At 36.0% G+C, this 22,300-nt stretch overlaps 1 protein-coding gene across 5 annotated transcripts in view; it reads right to left on the bottom strand.

Moving 5' to 3' along the window:
- NF1 (neurofibromin 1) overlaps positions 1 to 22,300 on the bottom strand; it is a 357,521-nt gene that overhangs the window by 162,813 nt on the left and 172,408 nt on the right. For 4 of the 5 annotated variants that reach the window (XM_037809844.1, XM_037809847.1, XM_037809846.1 and 1 more), the window contains exons 15-23: positions 15,164 to 15,243; positions 13,055 to 13,178; positions 11,540 to 11,698; positions 10,151 to 10,400; positions 9,550 to 9,623; positions 9,235 to 9,318; positions 7,872 to 8,312; positions 7,335 to 7,474; positions 6,922 to 7,044 (exon numbers count right to left, since the gene is read on the bottom strand). In XM_037809844.1, coding sequence (XP_037665772.1) covers positions 6,922 to 7,044; positions 7,335 to 7,474; positions 7,872 to 8,312; positions 9,235 to 9,318; positions 9,550 to 9,623; positions 10,151 to 10,400; positions 11,540 to 11,698; positions 13,055 to 13,178; positions 15,164 to 15,243 — 1,475 coding nt within the window. The remainder of the gene's footprint in view (positions 1 to 6,921; positions 7,045 to 7,334; positions 7,475 to 7,871; positions 8,313 to 9,234; positions 9,319 to 9,549; positions 9,624 to 10,150; positions 10,401 to 11,539; positions 11,699 to 13,054; positions 13,179 to 15,163; positions 15,244 to 22,300) is intronic. The other variant, XM_037809845.1, reaches the window with a different exon arrangement.

Here is a 22,300-nt window from a genome sequence, read left to right as displayed (position 1 = left end):
ATTTGCAGAGTTGGGCTTAGCAAGAGAAAGTCCACATTTGAGCAACAAAAGATGTTTTAGAACTAGAGATGACTCTTAGGCATAATTATAGGTATGCTTAGCCTTTCCTTTACAACCATATATTTCATAGGAGCAAACCTCAAGATTGAGGGCTTGACTTATAAAGTAGGGGGTTCCTAAGTTCACATAGCACACATTATGCCCACAATAACCCATCCATAATTCACATTATCATCACTTAGTTGTACAATCCTCATCACTCTCCATTTTAAACAATTCTCATGATCCAAAACACCCCGTAGCTCTTTTCAGCCCTTAATTATTTGTCCCTGGTATTTGTGTGGTACTAGTATGGTATTCCTATTAATTATAGTTCCTAGTATGCAATAGGTCAATTTGCCACATTTACCATTCTGTTGTCAACTCTCTGAACTAGTGTCATACCTTAGAAGTATATCATGCAAATATCTATATTTGTAGTGCTGATCAGTAGGATATATGCCTTTAAACACCCCCTTTCAATCCTATTCACCTTCAATAGAGCACTGATACTTATAATCCCATGAAAAAACAATTATCACCCCATCCATTCCCATACATTTTAATTCACCCTCATTAACATATCTGAACATATTAGATTATCATTCTCCTTCCACTAGCTTCTGTCTACCACTAGGTTCCCAATATTCTACATTACAAGATACTGATTATACATTGTTCAAGGAGTTCATAGTAGTGGTAACATACAATATCTCTTCTTTTGTGTCTGACTTATTTCACCTGGCATTTTATCTTCAAGGTTCATCCATGTTGCCATATGTTTCAGAACCTTGTTCCTTCTTACTGCTGCATAGTATCCCATCGTGTGTATATACCACATTTTGTTTATTCACTCATCTGTTGAAGGACACTTGGATTGTTTCCATCTCTGGGCAACTGTGAACAATACTGCTATGAACTTTGGTGTACAAATGTCTGTTCGTGTGACTGCTTTCAGATCTTCTGGGTATATACCAAGAAGTGGAATTGCCAGATCATAGGGTAATTCAATATCCAATTTTCTGAGAAACTGCCAAACTGTCTTCCACAGTGGCTATATCATTTTACATTCCCACCAGCAATGAATAAAAGTTCCAATTTCTCCACATCCTCTCCAGCATTTACTGTTTCCTGTTTGTTTAATGGCAGCCATTCTTATTGGTGTGAGATGGGTTTTCATTGTTGTTTTGATTTGCATTTCCCTAATAGCTAGTGAAGATGAACATTTTTCATGTGTTTTTTAGTCATTTGTATTTCTTCTTTGGAAAAATGTCTTTTCATATCTTTTGCCTATTTTATAATTGGGATGTTTATACAACTGTTGTTGAGTTGCAGGATTTCTTTATGTAAGCAGATATCAGTCTCTTATCAGACAAATGGTTTCCAGATGTGTTCTCACATTGAGTTGGCTGCCTCTTCACCTTTTTGGCAAACTCTTTTGATGCACAGAAGCTTTTGATTTTGAAGAGTTCCCACTTATCTATTTTTTCTTTTGTTGCTTGTGCTTTGGGTGTAAGGCCTAAGAAGCTACCTCCCATTACCAGGTCCTGAAGATGTTTCCCTGTATTATCTTCTAAGAGTTGTGTTGTGCTGTCTCCTATATTGAGGTCTTTGATCCACTTTGAGTTAGTTTTTGCATAGGGTGTGAGGTAGTGGTCCTCTTTCATTCTTTTGGATATGGCTATCCAGTTCTCCCAGCCCCAGCTGTTGAAGAGACTGTCATGTCCCAGTTCAGCGGATTTGGGGGCTTTATCAAAAATCAGTTGACTATAGATCTGGGGGTCTATTTCTGAACTCTCAATTTGATTCCATTGATCAATAGGTCTACCATTGTGCCAATACGATGCTGTTTTGAACACTGAGGCTTTATATGTAGGTTTCAGAGTCTTGAATGTAAGTTCTCTTACTTTGTTCCTCTTTTTAAAGATGTTTTTGGCAATTCAAGGCCACTTTCCCTTCCAAATAAATTTGCTAGCTAGCTTTTCCAAGTCTGCAAAGTAGGTTGTTGGACTTTTGATTGGAATTGTATTGAATCTGTAGATCAGTTTGGGTAGAATTGACATCTTAACAATGTTTAATCTTCCTATCCATGAGCACAGAATACCTATCTACCTATTAGGTCCTTTTTTCTTTCTTATATTAAAGTCTTGAAATTCTCTGTGTAGAGGTCTTTTATGTCCTTGTTTAAGTTTATTCCTAGGTACCTGACTTTTTAGCTGCTATTGTGAATGGAATTTTTTTTTTTTTTTTAATTGCCTCTTCAGTTAGGTCATTACTAGTCTATAGGAACATAACTGACTTGGGTGCATTAATCTTGTATCCTGCCACTCTGCTGAATTTGTTTACTACCTCAAGTAGTTGTGTCTTCAATTTCTCAGGATTTCCAAATATAAGATCAAATAATGCAAATAATGACAGTTTTACTTCTTCCTTTCAAATTTGGATATCTTTTATTTCCTTGTCTTGGTGAATGGCTCTGGCCACAACTTCCAGGACAATGTAGAATAACAGAGGTGACAGAGGGCATCCTTGTCTCATTCCTGCTCTTAGGGGGAAGGATTTCAGCCTCTCACCTTTTAGTACTATGCTGGCTGGGGGGTTTTCATATATGCCCTTTATCATATTGAGGAAGTTTCCTTCAATTCCTACCTTTTGAAGTGTTTTTATCAAAAAGGGATGCTGAATTTTGTCAATTGCTTTTTCAGCATCTTTCAAGATGATAATTTGATTTTTCCCTTTCAATTTTTTACTGTGTTGTATTATATTAATTGACTTTCTTACTTTGATCCACCCTTGCATGACAGGGTGGTTTGGGTGTATAATTTGGTGTATGTATAATTCTTTTAACGTGCTTTTTGATTCAATTTCCAAGTATTTTGTTGAGAATTTTTGCATCTATAATCCTTAGGGAGGTTGGCCTATAGTTTGCCTTTTTTGTAGTATCTTTATCTGGCTTTGGTATCAGAATGATATCAGCTGCACAAAATGAGTTAGGCAGTATTTCTTCCTCATCAATTTTTTTTTAAAGAATTTGAGCAGGTATCATGTGAATTCTTTCTGGAAAGTTTGGTAAAATTCCCTTGTGAAGCCATCTGGCCCTGGGCTTTTATTTGTAGGTAGATTTTCAATGACTGATTGGATCTCTCTGCTTGTGATTGGTTTGTTGAGCTCTTCTATTTCTTCCCTGGTCAGTCTAGGTTGCTCATGTGTTTCTAGGAAATTGCCCATTTCCTCTAAATTGTCTAGCTTGTTGGCATACAGTTGTTCATAGTACCCTCCCATGATTTTTTTTATTTCTTCAGGATCCATAGTAATTATCATGCTTTTATTTCTGATACTGTTTATTTGGGTCTTCTTTCTTTTTGATTTTGTCAGTCTAGCTAAGGGTCTGTCAATCTTGTTGATCTTCTCAAAGAACCAATTTTTGGTTTCATTTATTATCTCTATTGTTTTTTTGTTCTCCAGCTTATTTATTTATGTTTTAATCTTTATTATTTCTTTTCTTCTACTTGACTTAGGGTTAGTGTGCTGATCATTCTCTAGCCTCTTCAGTTCAGTTAGGTCTTTGGTTTTAGCTCTTATTTGTTTTTTGATATATGTATTTAGAGCTATAAATTTCCCACTCAGCACCACCCTCGCTGCATCCCATAGGTTTTGATATGTTGTATTCTCATTTTCATCCATCTTTATATATATACTTTTTCTCTTGCAATTTCTTCTCTGACCCACTGGTTGTTTAAGAGTGTGTTGTTTAACCTCCATATATTTGTGAAAGATCTGGTCCTTGGTGGTTATTGATTTCTAGCTGCATTCCATTATGATCAGAGAACATGCTTTGAATAATTTCAATCTTTTAAAATTTATTAAGACTTGTTTTGTGCCCCAGCATATGATCTATCCTACAGCATGTTCCATGAGTGCTAGAGAAGAATGTATATCCTTGTACTTTGGGATGTAATGATCTATGTATGTCTGTGAAGTCTAATTCATTTATCATATTGTTTAGGTTCTTGATTTCTTTATTGGTCCTCTGTCTAGTTGTTCTCTCTATATGAGAGAGTGGTATATTGAAGTCTCCCACTATTATTGTAGATGTGTCTATTGCTCCCTTCAGTTTAGCCAATGTTTGTCTCATGTATTTTGGAGCCCCTTGATTGGGTACACAAACATTTATGACTGTAATTTCTTCTTGGTGAATTTTCCCTTTTATTAATATACAATGTCCTTCTCTGTATCTTATGACACCTTTGCATTTAAAGTCTATTTTGTCCGATATTAGTATAACCTCCCCTGCTTTCATTTGGTTGCAGCTTGCGTAGAATATTTTTTTCCATCCTTTCATTTTCAGTCTTTTTTTTTTTTTTTTTTTTTTGTAAAAGGCGAAAGATTTATTCGATCTGAAAAGAAACCAGAGTATTTTTTTCAGTCTCTTTTTATCACAGGGTCTAAGATGAGTCTCTTGTAAACAGCATATCAATGGGTCATACTTTTTAATCCATTCTACCAACCTGTGTCTTTTAATTTGAGAGTTGAATACATTCACATTTAAACTTATTACTGAGAAATGAGTTCTTAAACCATCCATCTTATCCTTTAGATTTCAGTTGGCGGACCTATTTTTTCCCTCTCTCTCTCTCTTTTTTTTCCCCTTTAAGTTACTCTTACTAATACTCTTCAGTTCTGTGCCGTTTTCCAGACTTCTCTCTCCTTCCTTTCTTTCTCATCTGGTAGAGCTCCATTTAGTATTTCTTGCAGGGCAGGTCTCATGTTAACAAATTCTCTCAGCATTTGTTTGTGAAAATTTTAAACTCTACCTCAGATTTGAAGAAGAGCTTGCTGGATAAAGAATTCTTGGCTGGCAATTTTTCTCTTTTGAATCTTAAATATGTCATACCACTGCCTTCTTGCCTCCATGGTGCCCACTGAATAGTCAGTACTTAGTCTTCTGTGGTTTCCCTTGCATATGTTTAATCGCTTCTCTCTTGCTGCTTTCAGAACTTTCTCCTTCTCTTCAGCATTTGACAATCTGATGAGACTGACTCAGAGTGGGTTTATTTGGATTTATTCTATTTTGAGTTTGTTGGGCATCTTTGATTTGCATATTTATGTCATTTAGAAGGGTTGGGAAGTTTTCCCCAACTATGTCTTATAACACTCTTCCTAACCCATTACTCTTCTCTTCTCCTTCTGGGACACCAATGATTCTTATAATTGTTCATTTCATGTTGTCCATCATTTCCCTGAGCCCTGTTTCAAATTTTTCTATTTCTTTTTATCATTTGTTCTTTTGTACATTTGCATTCAATTGTGTGACCTCTAGTTCACATATTCTTTCTTCTGCCTCTTCAAATCTGCTGTTGTATGTCTCTAGTATATTTTTAATTTGATCCACTGTGTCTTTAATTTCCAGAAGACCTGCTATTTTTTTTAATTTACTTTCTCAAATTCTTCTTTATGCTTTTCTAGAGTCTTCTTGATGTCCTTTATGTCTTTAGTCATCTTGTTGAAATTTTTTTGGAGATTTGTTTGTACTTCTCTAATTAATTGTTTGAAATTTTGCGTCTCTTCCGGATTTTTTTAATTTGTTCATTTGGCTTGTTCATATCTTCTAGATTCTTCAAGTGCTTTATGATTTTCTGTTGGTTTTGGGGCATTTGCTTGCCTTGATATTATTTTGGGAAATGCAGAATTATTTTTATTACGAGCATTTATATATAATTTGGCAGAACTACAGCTTGATGGAGTGCAGTTTCTGTATCCTACCAGCAGGTGGTACTTGATCTGCCTTTTACTCTGAAGCCAGTCTTCCAAAATTTCTCCTATGTACTGGGTGGAGTCCAAACTGGGTGGGGAACCAATCAGTGCACCAGTTTGTGTGCACTGGGGGACTGCTGCCCTGGAACTGCGATGTGGGCCCTGTGCAGTTCAGCAGGGAGTCCTCTTGAGGGTACCCTCCAGAGCAGTTGTGCCCTGCTCCCTGCCTGCCATGCTCCTGCAAGCCTCTGGGATACGGGAGGAGCTCCTGTTGTGTCCGTATGGCATCCTTTCCTATCCCCGTTCCTTGCCAGTAACCTTCTGGACTTCTGTTGGGGGACAGTAAATGCTGCCTCCTGGGTTCCCTCATGGGAGCTTGCAGCCATATGGCTGTGGAGGATCACCTCCCCAGCTAACTGCGAAGATGGGTGCATGGGAGTGGAAAGCTGCTGCTCACTCCTGTGCCCAGTGGCCATCTCTCCACTGCAAGCCCCAGGAGGCAGTGCCGGCCAAACAAACTCACTCCATCCCTCTAGGAGCTGTCTCTCCAGTTTTTTTCAATGTCCCCACCACATACTGCAGGGGTTCCTCTATGGCTGGTCACAACCCGAAACTGCAGTCTCAGGCATCCTCCAGCCCCTCTTTAGTTTCTTTCACAGAGGAGAAGCCTGCTCTGCCTCACCCACTCTGCCATCTCTCAGAAAGTGTCCGTCATGTGAGACTTTTAATAGTGCAAATAATTTGCCAAGTAACCCAAGTGACTTGATAAGTTTATTAAGAAGTATTGCTATCATAAATCTAACAATCTGAAAGGCACAATAGGGAGCAACTTGAATAATGATCCTCCACATTGGCCCTTAGCTACAGTATCAGTTTGGAAAGAATCAAACTCTTAACTCACAATATAGTATAATTTTTGAAAAGGGGAGTATTGTCATGGGTACAAAGCTTTGGGAAATTTGAAAAGACATGCAGAGTTCTTCTCTTAAAATGTAACTTTTCTATCCACTTCCCCCCCCCCCACACACACACCCCAACATACACATAGGTAACCAAGTATCTACAATTTTTCTGTACTCTGTTTAATGTAAGATTTACAGGACCCTGCTTTGCCCTTTGACAACTCACCTAAATTTCATCTCCTGACAAAATGAGAGGTCGTCTCTCCTTGCCATCATTACCTCAACCAACTGACACAGTTTCGTTTTTATTTGAATTGCATGAACCATATTCCCAAGCACACGAACGTATCTATTTAGACACAGAAACATACAAAAATTATCATTCACAGAAAACGAGAAGTTATTCTAAATGCTTTGATCTCTAAATAAAAACTCAATGTAACTAAAAAAACTACAAGATTTTAATTTTATTTACATGAAAACATATTAAATTTCTGGTAACCTTATTGATATACTCTATCTTGGATACAGTGAAGAAAAGGATTGCAAATCATTCCATCAATAACTACCATTTCAAAGCACAGAGGTTTATCTTACCTCTTAAAATATGTTTCTGCTACCTTTCAATAGAGTGCTTACCTGACCAGATTTAACATCATTGTTTCAATGCTGGCTTGCCCCAGATGTTCAGAGCTGCCTTCAGTATGATTATCTAGTAAGTTCTTCATTATAGCTATGGTTTGCTCTACAAATTGAGTATTAGTGTCAGTCAATAAAACCTGTAAAGAGAACGAAATACATCATGCCGTCAGTGCACAGAAGACAGACCGTAAGGAGATCAAGCTGCCTAACCTAAATATGACACACATGTAAAGAAATGTACTCACAGGCATATACCCAAGCAGGCACATAGGTACACACAGACATTCATACCACCACCCAAGATGTTCTCTCCCCCACACACACCCATGCAGTAAAGTTCCTAAGAAGCAAACATTAGATGACTCTTCTTTCTGAATTCCCTTTCTATAATTTTTTGCCTGTTTTTTTTTAAATTGTGAGTGAATGTTCATACGAGTGCCTAATTTAAATAATCTGAAAGATCAAGCCCTAATTCTTTCAAACAAGTCAGTCTATTCATAAGAAAGGGTAAAAATAAAGCAGAGAACACATTACCTGTCCTTGGGAGTCAAAAAACTTGCTGATGGTGTTCTTCAATTTGTTAAACAGCATTGGATAAAGAGCAGGACTCAATTCTAGACCCACCAGATCCTTAACATTGGTCCGTATTTGAAGTCCCACTTTCTCATGATTACACACCATTAGGGACAGCAGCCGATCCATAAATTTGCTGACAGGTGCATCTGCGTTCCCCTCTGAGGACATCACTGAAATCATGGAACCCTTACGTTCACTGACTGGGCCCATGGGTGGGCTATAGGTTGCTAGGCCCGAACTGCTTCTCTGCTGCAAGCATACTCCCCCAAGAGCACAAAGGAAGCCAGTCATGTTGATCCATTCCTGTAGGGAGTCTGTGTCAGACAAATCTATAGATCCTCCTCCACTTACATGAGACATTCGCCTTTTAACAATAGTCTTGTGAAGGCTTTCAGCAGCCTAAACACAAAATTTTGTGGAAAGCATTAATTCAACCTAAAATGGTTGAGAGACCTGACAAATTACTCTTTATTCAATGTTTCTTCCATGACAAAAGTATGTATTTCACATTCTAAATATCAAAACTTGGTATTACTACATACCTTTTTAAAAAGAGACCCTAATATATTTTGTCATAGCTAGATTCACACAATCAACCCAGAATAAAAATTTATCTTAAAAAACTTTGTCACATGGATGAAACTTGAAAACATTATGCTAAGTGAAAGAAGCCAGAAACAAAACACTACGTATTCTATGATGCCATTTACATGAATTGCCCAGAACAGGCAAATCTACAGAGACAAAGTATACACAAATAGCAATTAATTGTTAATTTCTGGAGTAAGAGTGCATGTTGATGAATGAAATGTCCAAATTTTAAAATTTTATTCAACATATGATTTCAATCTTCTGCCCACCAGATCTCTTAATTAGAATACCTTAAAAACAGCAAAATGAATTGTTTTAGTTTAATTTAATTTAATTTTTTACCTCTGTCACCCCTTCCCTGAAAATGCTACCAGGGAGAAAGATAAGGAAAGATCTCTAGCTCAGTGCTGTCCAGTATTTATGGGATGATGGGAATGTTTTACATCTGTGCTGCCCAATATAATTGCCACTAGCCAGATGTGGCTATTGAGTACTTGAAATGTGGTTACTGTATGAGGAACTGAATTTTAATTGAATATAATTTAAATTTAAATAGCTACATGTGCCTTGTGGCTACCATATTAGCGCAGGTCTAGAGGAACAAAAACTAAATATCAGTTTTTAAACTACAAATTTATTATACTAAAAGTGACTCATAAAAGATTACTGGAGTGAAGTAGATATGTTTAGCAAATCAATTAATAGACAAAAATCAACTTTACAAACTCACCTGGCCATCTTCCATTTTGGCTTTTGGATAGTTGAGGATTAGTTTTGTAGCTTGTTCCCATTTTGCATGTGTATCTTCCCAAGCCTAAAGTGAAAGCAATTACCATTTGAAAGCAACTTTAAGCCGAGAACTAAAATCAATCTGTTAGACCCAGGTTTCAAAACTTGATGGATATTACAAGTAGATTATCTTACTTGTACATGCACGTATTTTAGGTTTCTTTCAAAAGCTATTTCCGGTCACAAGCACATAAAAAAGGGCTTGCAAAACTGAGGGTGGGGCCTGGGAGGGGTGTTTCTGTCGCTAAGGGCATACCTCAGTGTTTCCTGCAGTGGGATGCTCAATGCGCCTTAGCAGTGCCATCACTCTTTTCTGAAGTGCTGCTCTTCCTAAGCAAAGACAACAGCAAATCAAGACATTGTACTTAGAGCCCTGCTTGTTAATGGAGAACTTGACAAGACCAATCTAAAAGGCAGAGTAGGAGGAGTGGAAGATATGCTTCAAATGAATAGAGCTGAAAACTTCCTTTCACCAACCCCATGGGAAAGGCATTTATCTTGGACTCCACAATGCCCAAAGCTTAAAACAGCTATTTCCATAGCTTTTACTCAAAAACATGTGTGAATGTGTTTAAAATCTCACTATGAACAGTTCAAGCAGAGTAAATTATACGATCTATATCGCCAGTTATTTAACAAATGTATGACATATTTAAAACTTAGTGAGGAGCTAAGAATTGATTTCAAATGCTATTTGTTTTCTCACACTACCTTGTACAGGAAAAGATTTCAAGTAAGCTATTCGAATTACCCCCGTAAACTTACAAAGTAATAACTTTAAATACATTCCTACATTCCTAGCACAATCAATATGTGATTTAAGGCAGACTGAGTGAAAAAAACGTTTTCACATTTACCTGTTGACATCATATTGCTGACAGAGGCAAACTCCATGAATGTATTATAGTTGGGCAAAAAGTTGTGCACCGAGACTTCATCCACCCCACATCGGATATCCGCTTCCTCACAGAGGTGGCGAAAACAGGACATGGCAACCAGAACAGCTTCAGTGTCAGGACTCCACAGAAACATGTACAGGGCCACTTCTAGCTTGGTCTGGGCTTGTCGGCATATCGGTGGGGTTCCACTGCACCCTGCTGCACCATCCTGGGAATCAGCAGGTGAGGGGCATATATTTGCAACTTTGGGGTATTTACAAAACCCAACAATCCAATAAACTGTGTGCCATATATATATATACAAACAATAACTCCCAAAGCTTTCCCTTTTTATATGATAGGAATTTTAAACCCCAAAAATATCTTGTCTGAAAAAGAGATGAAATTATCTGTCTGATTTCAAATCAAATATGTATTATCCTACCCTAGATTTCAGTAAATTAGGTCTAATATTGACACAAATAAAATATCATCAATATAAATCTACTACATGAAAAATATAATGAACTTTGCAGTTAATTATCAATGACAAAGGAAGAGGAAATAGGAAATTTTATCTACATACTGGGGGGAAGAAATAAAGTAAGTACAATGCAGCACTGACTGAAGTGAAGGCACAAACAGGAAGTAAAACTTTCTGTAGAAGGTGCACTCAATTCCGGATTACATATCCCCAACACATGAAATGAAAAGTTCCTCATTTATAAAACAAATGCAAATTCTGCAGGCAAATTAGACAATAGTAAATACCATGCGGCTTAGCTATTATTTTTGTTTTTCTTCCTCAAAAGAAGGTGATATTAAAAATCAAGGATTAAAAAAAAGGCTTTGGCTTTGAAAAGAAACTCGTTTGTAATGATTTTAAATTTTCATTTTGCTGTGGTTTATTTTTAAAAGGAATTATTAAACAAAAATCACAGAAATATTCATCTATAACAACAAGCAAAATGCTTTGTTTTTGTCCCAGTAAAATTGTACCTTTGTTAATTGGTACAATTTTTAAACTTCTAGGGTATGAATGGTCTTTTTATAGCGTGGAGGTTTATAATAATTATACTCATCAGTCATCACTTATGTCAAATATTTGATCAAGTGCTATTTATATTTCTCATTTATTCCTCACAACTTTGAGGCAGGAATTATTAACTTATTTAAAGTTGAGGAAGGTGAGATACAGAGATGTTAAAGAACTTGTGCAAGGTTCTATAAACAGCAGTGATAGAACTAAAATCTAAACTTCTCTTAACTACTACACTATATTATCTAGTTGAAATTTACCAAATTTCATTCAGAAAAAATACAGAGCACAGATAATGATTCAGGAAAACTACAAAAGAAATTGTTTACCATGGAAGAGTTTCCTTTTCCCTTCCGGAGAGAGGCTCCGGGAGTCCAGGTACGTAGTAACTCTTCATGATCCATGGACATTTGACTGGGATTTCCAGAAGGACCATCACATCCTATCCCACAAAGGAAGAGGAAGTGGCAGGAACTTCTGTCTGCCTGCTACAAAGAAGAAATAAATAAACTCTACTGAAACGACAACCAAGAGAAATAAATATTAATATGAGTTATCTTCCTGTTTGACATTACCCTGGAAAACCTCTCTCCTCCCACTCCCTACCTTAAGGAATATTCAAGAAAATTCCACTGGGACAAATAAAATCTGTTCAATGTCTTTGAACAGCTTTCCACCCTCCAAATAATCAGAATCATCAGATTCCAGAAATGTAAATTAAGTCTAACTTGGACACAAGTAAAACACCAACATAAATCTACTGTATAAAAACAATACACTTCCCAGTCAATTATAAATGTTAAAGGTTTTCTCCCATTTAGCTTCTCTATGTCATGTCAGAATAACTGGAAATTGACTTTTGAAATTAAGTTCCTCGGGACCAGCAATGAACATTGGTATATATGCCAAGCATGTTAAATGAGTGACTCTGCTGACCAAGGTCCTACTGATTCATTACTGGATTATTAACGTTTGTACCCTGGAAAATTATACCATGGTCAAGGGCATAAAACTCTGCAGTCTTACCTCTTTCCTTATCTTTGGAATAACACCAAAGTTTCAGTATATTAATAAATTAAGATAGGCCAGATGTGAATAAAACCACCATTAGTGCATTTCTAAATAAGGAGAAAATTTAACAAGCTGTGTGGTACACTAAAAAGCATGAGTTTGCTACATTTTAAAGTCTCTCACAGCTATGATTCCACAAATAGATAAAAACTCATTAAATCAAGTACCCCCCCTAAACTATTTCTTAATTTGCTGATTAATTATAGAAACAATATGTTAAAAGAAACTTAAGGCTCTTTTCTATCTCCCACAACCTCTTCACTGTTTCAACAGTTCAAGAAGAAGAAATTTCTCTCCACCCCAAAGAAGAAGACCCTGATATTTTCAAGAAGTGGAACCTTTAAGGGAGGAATAGAAATAAACCTAGATTGAGGACCCTCAACCTCTTCCTTTCAGCTTCCTGATAGATAATGTTCTCTGAACTAGCCTAGCCATAAGATCCAAAGTCTTATGTGTGAACTTGAGAGGAAAGATGGAATATGCTCCTCAATCTACTTTCATTATAGTGGTCCCCACTTCTCTTAAGGCTACCCCCACAGAGTCCTGCTTGACTTGCTAGAACTCATCAGTATTGTAGTTTTAGGACCAAAGCCTCAGAATAAGTTTTTATCACATGTCGATTTTTCTGCCACTGTCCTCTGTATATTTCTCTTGAGGACCCTGTAGTAGAGAGGGGCTGGAGGAGGACCTGATTTGGGTAATAAACATTTCTTAGCCACTTCCAATACCATTCCAAATATTCTTCCATTTTTAAAAAATGTCATTTTGTTTACCTTATTTTTCAGAAGAAATTTATTCCTGCAGATCAGAATTTCCCGCAACCATTTGAGAATTTCTGTGCTACTAAGCATCTGATGGCTAGTTAATTTCTTGCAGATGTAAAAAAGCATTTGTGAGCTGCAGGAACACAAAGTTCAGTGTATTAGCATTGTCAATATATAAGCTAATACAGATAGAATCAGTACATTCGAATGGCATTCTCACATAATATATACTTGCTTAGAGCAGCTTATTTTCCCTTCTAGGCTTATTTTAGAAAAATGTTTATCAAAGTGTAACAGCAACATCAAAGGAAATAAAAGAAACAATTCTACTCCCCAAAAACTGTTTCATTCATACATCCCATCCTTGCAGAGAACTTAAAAAGAAATGACAGACCACGAGCATAGTTTAGACTGTGTATAAACCAGGGCAGGGATCAGCAAACGATGACTTTGTTTCTATGGACCCCAGAAAACATCATGTTCTTAATGTTAAACCATTCCTGTGAGTGTAGACCTATTGTGGGTACGACCTCTTGGTTAGATTATTTCAGTTTAAGGCCTGCCCCAGGTGGGTCTTAATCCTCTTACTGGAGTCTTTTAAAAGAGAACCGGAGAGAGTAGCAGACAAAAGCTAAGAGAGACAGAAGACAGAGAAAGGAAACAGAAACAGAGAGAAAGCCATGGAAGCAAGAAGCTGAAAGCAATGAAGCCTGAAAGAGTAGGGAAAGACTAGCAAACATCCGCCATGTGTCTTGTCATGTGATAGAGGAGTTCAAGACCACCAGTAGCCAGTCTTCAGGGAGAAAACATCACCTATTGATGCTTTGATTTGGACATTTTCATGGCCTCAGAACTGTGAGCTTGTTACTTAATAAATCCCTATTGTAAAAGCCAACCCATTTCTGGTATATTGCATTTCGGCAACATTATCTAACTAAAACAAGCCTGCACACAAAACCCAGTCCACTGTCTGCTTTTGTAAATAAAATTTTATTGGAACACAGCCATGCCTATTCATTTACATATTGCCTATGTCTGCTTTCCTGTTCCAACAGCAGAACTCAATACTTTCAGCAGAGACCACATGGCTCACAAAGCCTAAAATATTTACCATCTGGCCCATTAAAGAAAGTTTGCTGATCACTGCTCTGGAGCTACACTAATTCAGCAGCCACTAACCATGCGTTGCCACTGAACACTTCAAATGTGTTAGCACAAATTGAGATGAGCTATAAGTGTAAAACACACACCAAATATTGAAGACTTTATGAAAATAAAAAAGAATGTAAAATACCTCATTAATAACTTTTATATGGATTACATGTTGAAGTAATATTTTAGATACACTGGGTTAAATAAAATGTATTATTAAAATTAATTTAATCTTTCTTTCCACTTGTTAATGTGGCAACTAGAAAATTTTAAATTACATATATAGGTCACAGTACATTACTCTCAGAGAGCACTGCTTTAGAGTCTGGGATTTTAACTCAGCTCCCAAATGACTTTGTGCATCCAGGCCATGATAAGACAAAGGCAAAACTTGAGGCTCACTCATTTACATTTTCCTCAAGGTATTGCTTTTGCACTCATTAAAAGGTAATAATTTACATAATCTAGGAAATATATTATAAAATTCCGCATATATTTTTTACTTCTAAGCAGATATCCTTTAATTCGTTCATCAAAATATTAGTGTTACCAAAAATTTATGAAAGGTCATGGTTTAAAGAACTGAAATATTGTATACTATTAAAGTTACAAAATTTTAACACTATATTTACAATTGTGAAACTGTATTAAAAACACAATTGCAACTATGTAGAAATCTGAAATAGAAGAGACTACACCAAAAGACAGTACTTATGGTTGGGTGATAAAATGTAGCATGATTTTCAAAATTTATTTTCTAAGCTGCAGTGATACTGTTCTTACAGTTAAAACAAAGAAAAATTCTAATTATTAATAAATAATATCAAAGTTAAATAAAATATCAAATCATAAAACCTCTCAAGATATGAATCAAGTTTCACAAAATAGTTAAAATTTAAAAATAAAGATTAAAATTAATACAAAGCAAATATTTATAACTGAATTTAAAAATAAGAGTACATATACCTAATCTCCCAAAATGTTTCTACAGGAGCATCAGGATTCCACAAATCAATGCTATCTAACTGATGAAGAACCAGCAAAGCCTGAATTTTAAGAAAGAGAGAGAAGAGAAAAGACTTTCACTCAAAGTCTTTAGCAACCATAACACTGGGTACATATTTGACAAATACTAACAAATTAAGCTATTTTAATTGTAGCCTTAACTATGGTAAAAGGCGAAAGAAAAGAACTCTGGAAAATCCAGTATCTGGGTAAATAATGGCTGAAAGATCAAAACTGTATACAGAATGAAATCACATTATTTCTATCATTCTCACATTAAATGACACATACAAAGTTAAATGACGAATTCAGAATAAAACTATATTCATGTAAAAAATGCTTTAAGAAACAAACAAAATGACTTCAATAAACATCAAAGAACTGTATGGAACATAAAGCTAACTCTCAAGAAAGGAAGGCTTCAAAATTAACACACACAGCATTATTTTACTTCTTGGCCAAAATGTAAAGGGAAGTACTTTGCTTGCCAAAAATTCTTTTAGGACAGGACAGATAAATAATTATTTTTCAAAACTGAGGGAGAACCAAATCTCTACATTCTTCCAAAACAGCAGGCTGATAGATGCACTTTTGTACCCCCAAAGTGCCTGTCACATGGTTGGCAGTAGTCATGGTGTACTACACGTGATTTTGTTGAATTTTAAATAAAATGAAAGCCATAAATTACACGATGCTTTTATTGATACTTCACAACTGGCCTAAATAAAAAGACTTGGATTTCAGTACAAAAAAAAAAAAAAAAAAGAGGGAGAGGGAAGCAAAATAGATCTTCCATTTCATGGCAGATTATTCATCCTAAGAGATTATAATTTACCATATAATTGAAATTGGAGTTTGGCTCAAAGAATGTTAACAAAAATTAAGTAAATTCATTTCAAATATCAATTAAATATATTACTGCTACATAAATTAAAACAGAGGTATAAAGGGTAAAACTTACTCTTCCTTCAAACCAATCCTACCCCAACCCCAATTTCACAATGCTCCCCACAAGAAGCAAACACTATTAAGTTTTGCACATTCCTTTCAGTCCTTGGTCCGTGAATTTGGTGACTCTTTAATCCTCTTTAAAGCCTTTCATGAAAACTCCAACAACACACTGTTTGTGACTAATAAAAAGAATTTATTTCTTTTTTCTTAAAACCAAATCAAATGTTGTATTAGGCAGCCACTTCCTAGACCTTACACCCAAAGCACAAGCAACAAAAGAAAGAATAGATAAATGGGAACTCCTCAAGCTTACAAGTTTCTGTACCTCAAAGGAATTTGCCAAAAAAGTGAAGAGGCAGCCAACTCAATGGGAAAAAATTTTTGGAAACCATGTATCTGACAAAAGACTGATTATCTTGCATATACAAAGAAATCCTACAATGACAATAGTACAGACAGCCCAATTACAAGATGGGTAAAAATATGAAAAGACAGTTCTCTGAAGAGGAAATACAAATGGCCAATAAACACATGAAAAAATGTTCAGTTTCACTAGCTATTAGATGCAAATTAAGACCACAACGAGATACCATCTCATACCAATTAGAATAGCTGCCATTAAACAAACAGGAAACTACAAATGCTGGAGAAGATGTGGAGAAATTGGAACTCTTATGCATTGTTGGTGGGACTGTATAATGGTTCAGCCACTCTGGAAGTCAGTCTGGCAGTTCCTTAGAAACTAGATATAGAGTTACCCTTCGATCCAGCAATTGCACTTCTCGGTATATACCCAGAAGATCTGAAAGCAGTGACGTGAACAGATATCTGCACTCCAATGTTCACAGCAGCATTATTCACAATTGCCAAGAGATGGAAACAACCCAAATGTCCTTCAACAGATGAGTGGATAAATAAAATGTGGTATATACACACGATGGAATACCAGGTGGCAGTAAGAAGAAATGATGTCGTGAAACATGAAAACATGAATGAACCCTGAAAACATAATGCTGAGCAAAATAAGCCAGGCACAGAAAGAGAAATATTACATGCTACCACTAATGTGAACATTGAAAAATGTAAAATAAATGGTTTATAATGTAGAATGTAGAGGAACTAGTGATAGAGAGCAATTAATGAAGGGGGAAAGATAACCCAATAAGAACAGATAAGCTATCATGGGTAAATTTAACGTCCTGGGAATGCCCAGGAATTACTATGGTTTGTTAATTTCTGGTGGGTATGGTAGGAACAAGTTCACAGAAATGTTGCTATATTAGATTATTTTCTTGGGGTAGAGTAGGAACATGTTGGAAGTAAAGTAGTTGTTTTAGGTTAATTGTCTTTTTCTTACTCTCTTGTTATGGTTTGTTTGAAATGTTTTTTTATTATATGTTTTTAAAAAACAAATTTTTTTATATAGTTAATTAAAAAAAAAAGAGTTTATTAAAAAAAAACACAATTAAAAAAATATGCAGAGCCCCCTTGAGGAGCTGGTGGAGAATGCAGGGGTGTTGGGCTTCCCCATCTCAATGGTTGCTGATGTGCTCACAGACATAGGGTATTGGTGGTTTGATGGGCTCAGCCCTCTACCATGGAACTTGCCCTTGGGAAGACTGTGGCTGCAAAGGAGAGGCTAGGCCTGCCTATAATTGTGCCTAAGAGCCTCCTCCTGAATGCCTCTCTGCTGCTCAGATGTAGCCCTCTCTCTCTAGCTAAGCCAACTTGAAAGGTGAAATCACTGCCCTCCCCGCTACATGGGATCAGACACCCAGGAGAGTGAATCTCCCTGGCAACGTGGAATATGACTCTCGGGGAGCAATCTAGACCTGGCATCATGGGACGGAGAACATCTTCTTGACCAAAAGGGGGATGTGAAAGGAAATGAAATAAGCTTCAGTGGCAGAGAGATTCCAAAAGGAGCCGAGAGGTCACTCTGGTGGGCACTCTTACGCACAATATAGACAATCCTTTTTAGGTTCTAATGAATTGGAATAGCTAGCAGTAAATACCTGAAACTATCAAACTACAACCCAGAACCCATGAATCTTCAAGACGATTGCATAAAAACGTAGCTTAATGAGGGGTGACTATGTGATTGGTAAGCTATATGGACCACACTCCCCTTTGTCCAGTGTATGGATGGATGAGTAGAAAAATGGGGGCAAAAAAAAAAAAAAAAAAAAAAAAAGGGCACCCAATGTTCTTTTTACTTTAATTGTTCTTTTTCACTTTAATTTTTATTCTTATTATTTTTATTTGTGGTAATGAAAATGTTCAAAAATTAATTTTGGTGATGAACGCACAACTACATAATGGTACTGTGAACAAATGAATGTATGCTTTGTTTGACTGCATGGTATGTGAATATCTCTCAACAAAAATGAATTAAAAAAAAAAAAGGAAAAACCAAACCAAATGCATAAACTGCAAAGAGCTACACTGATAACCTGCCTCACACTAGGAAAAGACAAAAATAAACATCTAACCTTGGACCACTTTATAACTTTAAAAGTTATAAATTATATAAGGACCAGAATGGCATTATCTTATTTTAAAATGTTTTCTTGCAGTTACGTTTAGTTATCTATAGAAAACTGCAATTTTTTGCGAGAATCTTCAAAAGCTATAAAGTTTACATCAAGAAAAATGAGCACAAATTAAAATTCATTTCTCACTACTGTGCAAAATCTTAGTACAATTTACTAGCACTTCACATGTTTTCTAAAGTGGCAAATTTTTCATTTACATTTTTGTTTGATAAAACATTTTTTTAAATATTGAAAGGAAAAGTGTTACCCTTCTCCTCACCATAATATGATCGTTTTAGTTTTCCTTTTGCCTTCCATTTTTTTTCCACATATATTTTAACAAAGCTGTAAACATAGTAAACTCATTTGACATTTTATAATTTTTTTTCCATTTGGCCATGTGATCTTCATGTTTTGATGGATGCTTAATAGTTCACCAAGAAGAAATATCACTCCCTAGCCACTGAATATTTTATTTTTATTTTAATTACAAAATATTACACTCAGGTCTTTCACACCATGCTTTAAAAAGGACCACCATTTCATCACTTGACTAGTGTGGTCAAAGGGATTCCCTGCATCACACTAGTGCTGACTTCACTATGACCCTTGAACAATTAATGCTCTCAGGTTTAGATGGTGGCCTGTGGCTCATTAAACATGAACATTTAAAATTTTTATTGTGCTAAGTTAGAATATAAAAATCATTTTAACCATTTTTAAGTTTACAATTCTGTGACATTAAATACTCTGACAATTTTGTGTAACCTTTACCACTATTTCCAGAACATTTCATCTTCCCAAACATAAACTCGTATCCATTAAAGAATAACACTCCATTACCCCTACTCTCCTGCCCACGGTAAAAACTCTGTCATGCTTTCTGTCTCTAGGAATTTGCTTAAAATATTTTATATTAGAGAAATCATACAATATTTGTCCTTTTGATTCTGGCTTATTTCACTGAACATGCTATCTTCAAGGTTCATCCATGTTGTAGCATGTATCAGCATTTCATCTTTTATCACAGCTGAATAACTGTATATGAACATTGTTTCATCTATTCATTTGTTAATGGACACTTGGGTTGCTGCCACCTTTTGGAGATAGGGAATAATGCTGCTATGAACACTGGTGTCTATCTGTTTAAGTGCCTGTTTTTAATTCTTTGGTACATACACCTAGCGGTGGGATTGCCAGGTTATATGGCAATCGTGTATGTGACTTTCTGAGGAGTAAACTGTTTTCCACAGAGGCTGCACCATTTTATATTCCCACCACATCGTATGCGGGTTCCGACTGCTCCACATCCTCACCAATACCTGTTATTCTCCGTTTCTTTTGTCTGTTTGTTTCATTAGTAACACCCACTTGGTGAAATGGCATCTCGTAGTTTTGATTTGCCTTTCTCTAATGGCCAATGATGTTGAGCATCTTTTCTTGTGCTTATTGGCCATTTGTATTTCTTCTTTGGAGAAATGACTATTCAAATCCTTAGCCCATTTTTAAACTGAGTTGTTTTTCTTTTTGTTGCTGAGTTACACGAGTTCTTTGTATTTTCTGGATATTAAACCTTTTTCAGAGATATGATTTCCAGACATTTTCACCCATTCTGTAAGTTTTTTCACTTCCTTGGTAGTGTCCTTTGATGCACTAAAGTTTTAAATTTTGACGAAGTCCAATTTATCTATTTTTTCTTTTGCTGCTCATGCTTCCGTTTTAAAATCAAAGAATCCGTTGCCTAATACAAGCTCCTGAAATTTCCCTGTGTTTTCTTACAGAGCATTACCTCTCCTATTTAGGTTCTTGGTCCATTTTGAATTAATTTTTGTATGGTGAGAGGTAGGGGACTAAATTCATTCTTTTCCTTATATAATTCCAGTTGTTCTGGCACCATTTGCTGAAGAGAAAATTCTTTCCTCATTAGACGTACTTGGCACTCTTGTCAAAAATCAACTGGCCATAGATGCATATGTTTTTTCTGGACTCTCAAACCTATTCCACTAGTCTATGTGTCTAGATCTGTACCACACTCTTTTTAAATGCAATTTTATTGAGATATATTCACACACCATATAATCCATCCACAGTATACAATCAATGGCTCACAGTGTAATTATGTAGTTCTGTATTCATCACCACAATCAATTTTAGAACATTTTCATTATCCCCCCTAAAAAATAATAAAAATTAAAAAATTAAAAAAAATAAAAAGAAAAAAGAAAACCCAAAACATCCCATAACCGTTATCCCCTCATATATATACATATTTCGTCTTTATTTGATTACTCATCTGCCCATACACTGGATCCAGATAGTGTCAGTCACAAGGTTTTCACAATTGCACATATATCACACTGTTTTAATTACTGTCACTTTGCAGTAAGTTTTGAAATCAGGAAGTATGAGTCCTCCAATTTTGGTCTTTTTCAAGACTTTTAAGCCATTTGAGGACCCTTGCAATTCCATATTAATTTGAGGATGGGCTTTTCAATTTTTGCAAAATTTCAATAGAGACTGCATTAAATTTGTAGACTGCGTTAGGTAGTATTGATATTAAGTCTCCCAATCCACAAAATAGATGTCTTTCCATTTATTTGGGTCTTCCTTAGTTTCTTCCAGCCATATTTTGTGGTTTTTAGTATACAAGTCTTTCATTTCCTTGGTAAAAAATTATTCCTAAGTATTTTATTCTTTTAGATTCTACCGCAAATACAATTGTTTCCTTAATTTCCTTTTCCAATTGTTCATTCCTGGTATGTAGAAATACAACTGATTTTGGGGTGTTTGTCTTGTATCCTGCAACTTTGCTGAATTTGATTATTAGTTCTAGTAACTTTCTTGTGGATTCTTTGGGATTTTCTAAACATAGAATCATGCCATCTGTGAACAGGGATAGTTTTAACTCTTCCTTTCCAATTTGGATGTCTTTTATTTCTTTTTCTTGCCTGATTGCTCTGGTAAGAACTTCCAATATAATGTTGAATAACAGTGGTGCCAGTAGGCATCCTCATCTTGTTCTTGATCTTAGGAAGAAAGGTTTCAGTCTTTCACCATTGAGTTGTTGCAGGGCAGTACTTCTACCAAGGAATCTGAAAATGAAGACACTGGCTCCTTCCCTCAGACAGCTGTGGAGCCTTGCTGCTCTCATATACCACCTAATGCCTTCTGTTCTAATAGTGGAGAGCCAGTTATTCCTTCCAATATTGAGGTTTACTTAACAGAACTTTTGCCACAAAATACTCAAGTACAATTTCCAAACAAAAGAAAGTGGAAAGGCCTTGCTATAATAACTGGGACAGATGATTCATATCCTTCAAGTCCTATATTAGAAGATCGTACTGAAGAAGAAGCTAAACAGGCCCAAGCAAGATGGAGAAGTGAGAGACACGATATAGTGGCCAGTTAAGCATAAAAATAGAGTATGACTCAATGATTAAGGTTGAAGTCTTAATAAAAAATTCTGGATTGAGGATGCAACCTCCATCAAAGGCTCCCCTGATTGAGGATGCAACCTCAATCAAAAGCTTTATATATACTCTGTGACTCAGACTGGAAGGAACGCTTATCTCACATCCATCTGCAACTGCAGAAGCTGGAGTTTCCAGGCTTG

The sequence above is a fragment of the Choloepus didactylus genome, chromosome 18, assembly GCF_015220235.1.
Source record: "Choloepus didactylus isolate mChoDid1 chromosome 18, mChoDid1.pri, whole genome shotgun sequence".
In the NCBI taxonomy this organism is placed as follows: domain Eukaryota; kingdom Metazoa; phylum Chordata; class Mammalia; order Pilosa; family Megalonychidae; genus Choloepus; species Choloepus didactylus.
The sequence above is the reverse complement of the archived record's forward strand: the minus strand, read 5'-3'. Positions and strand labels throughout refer to the sequence as shown.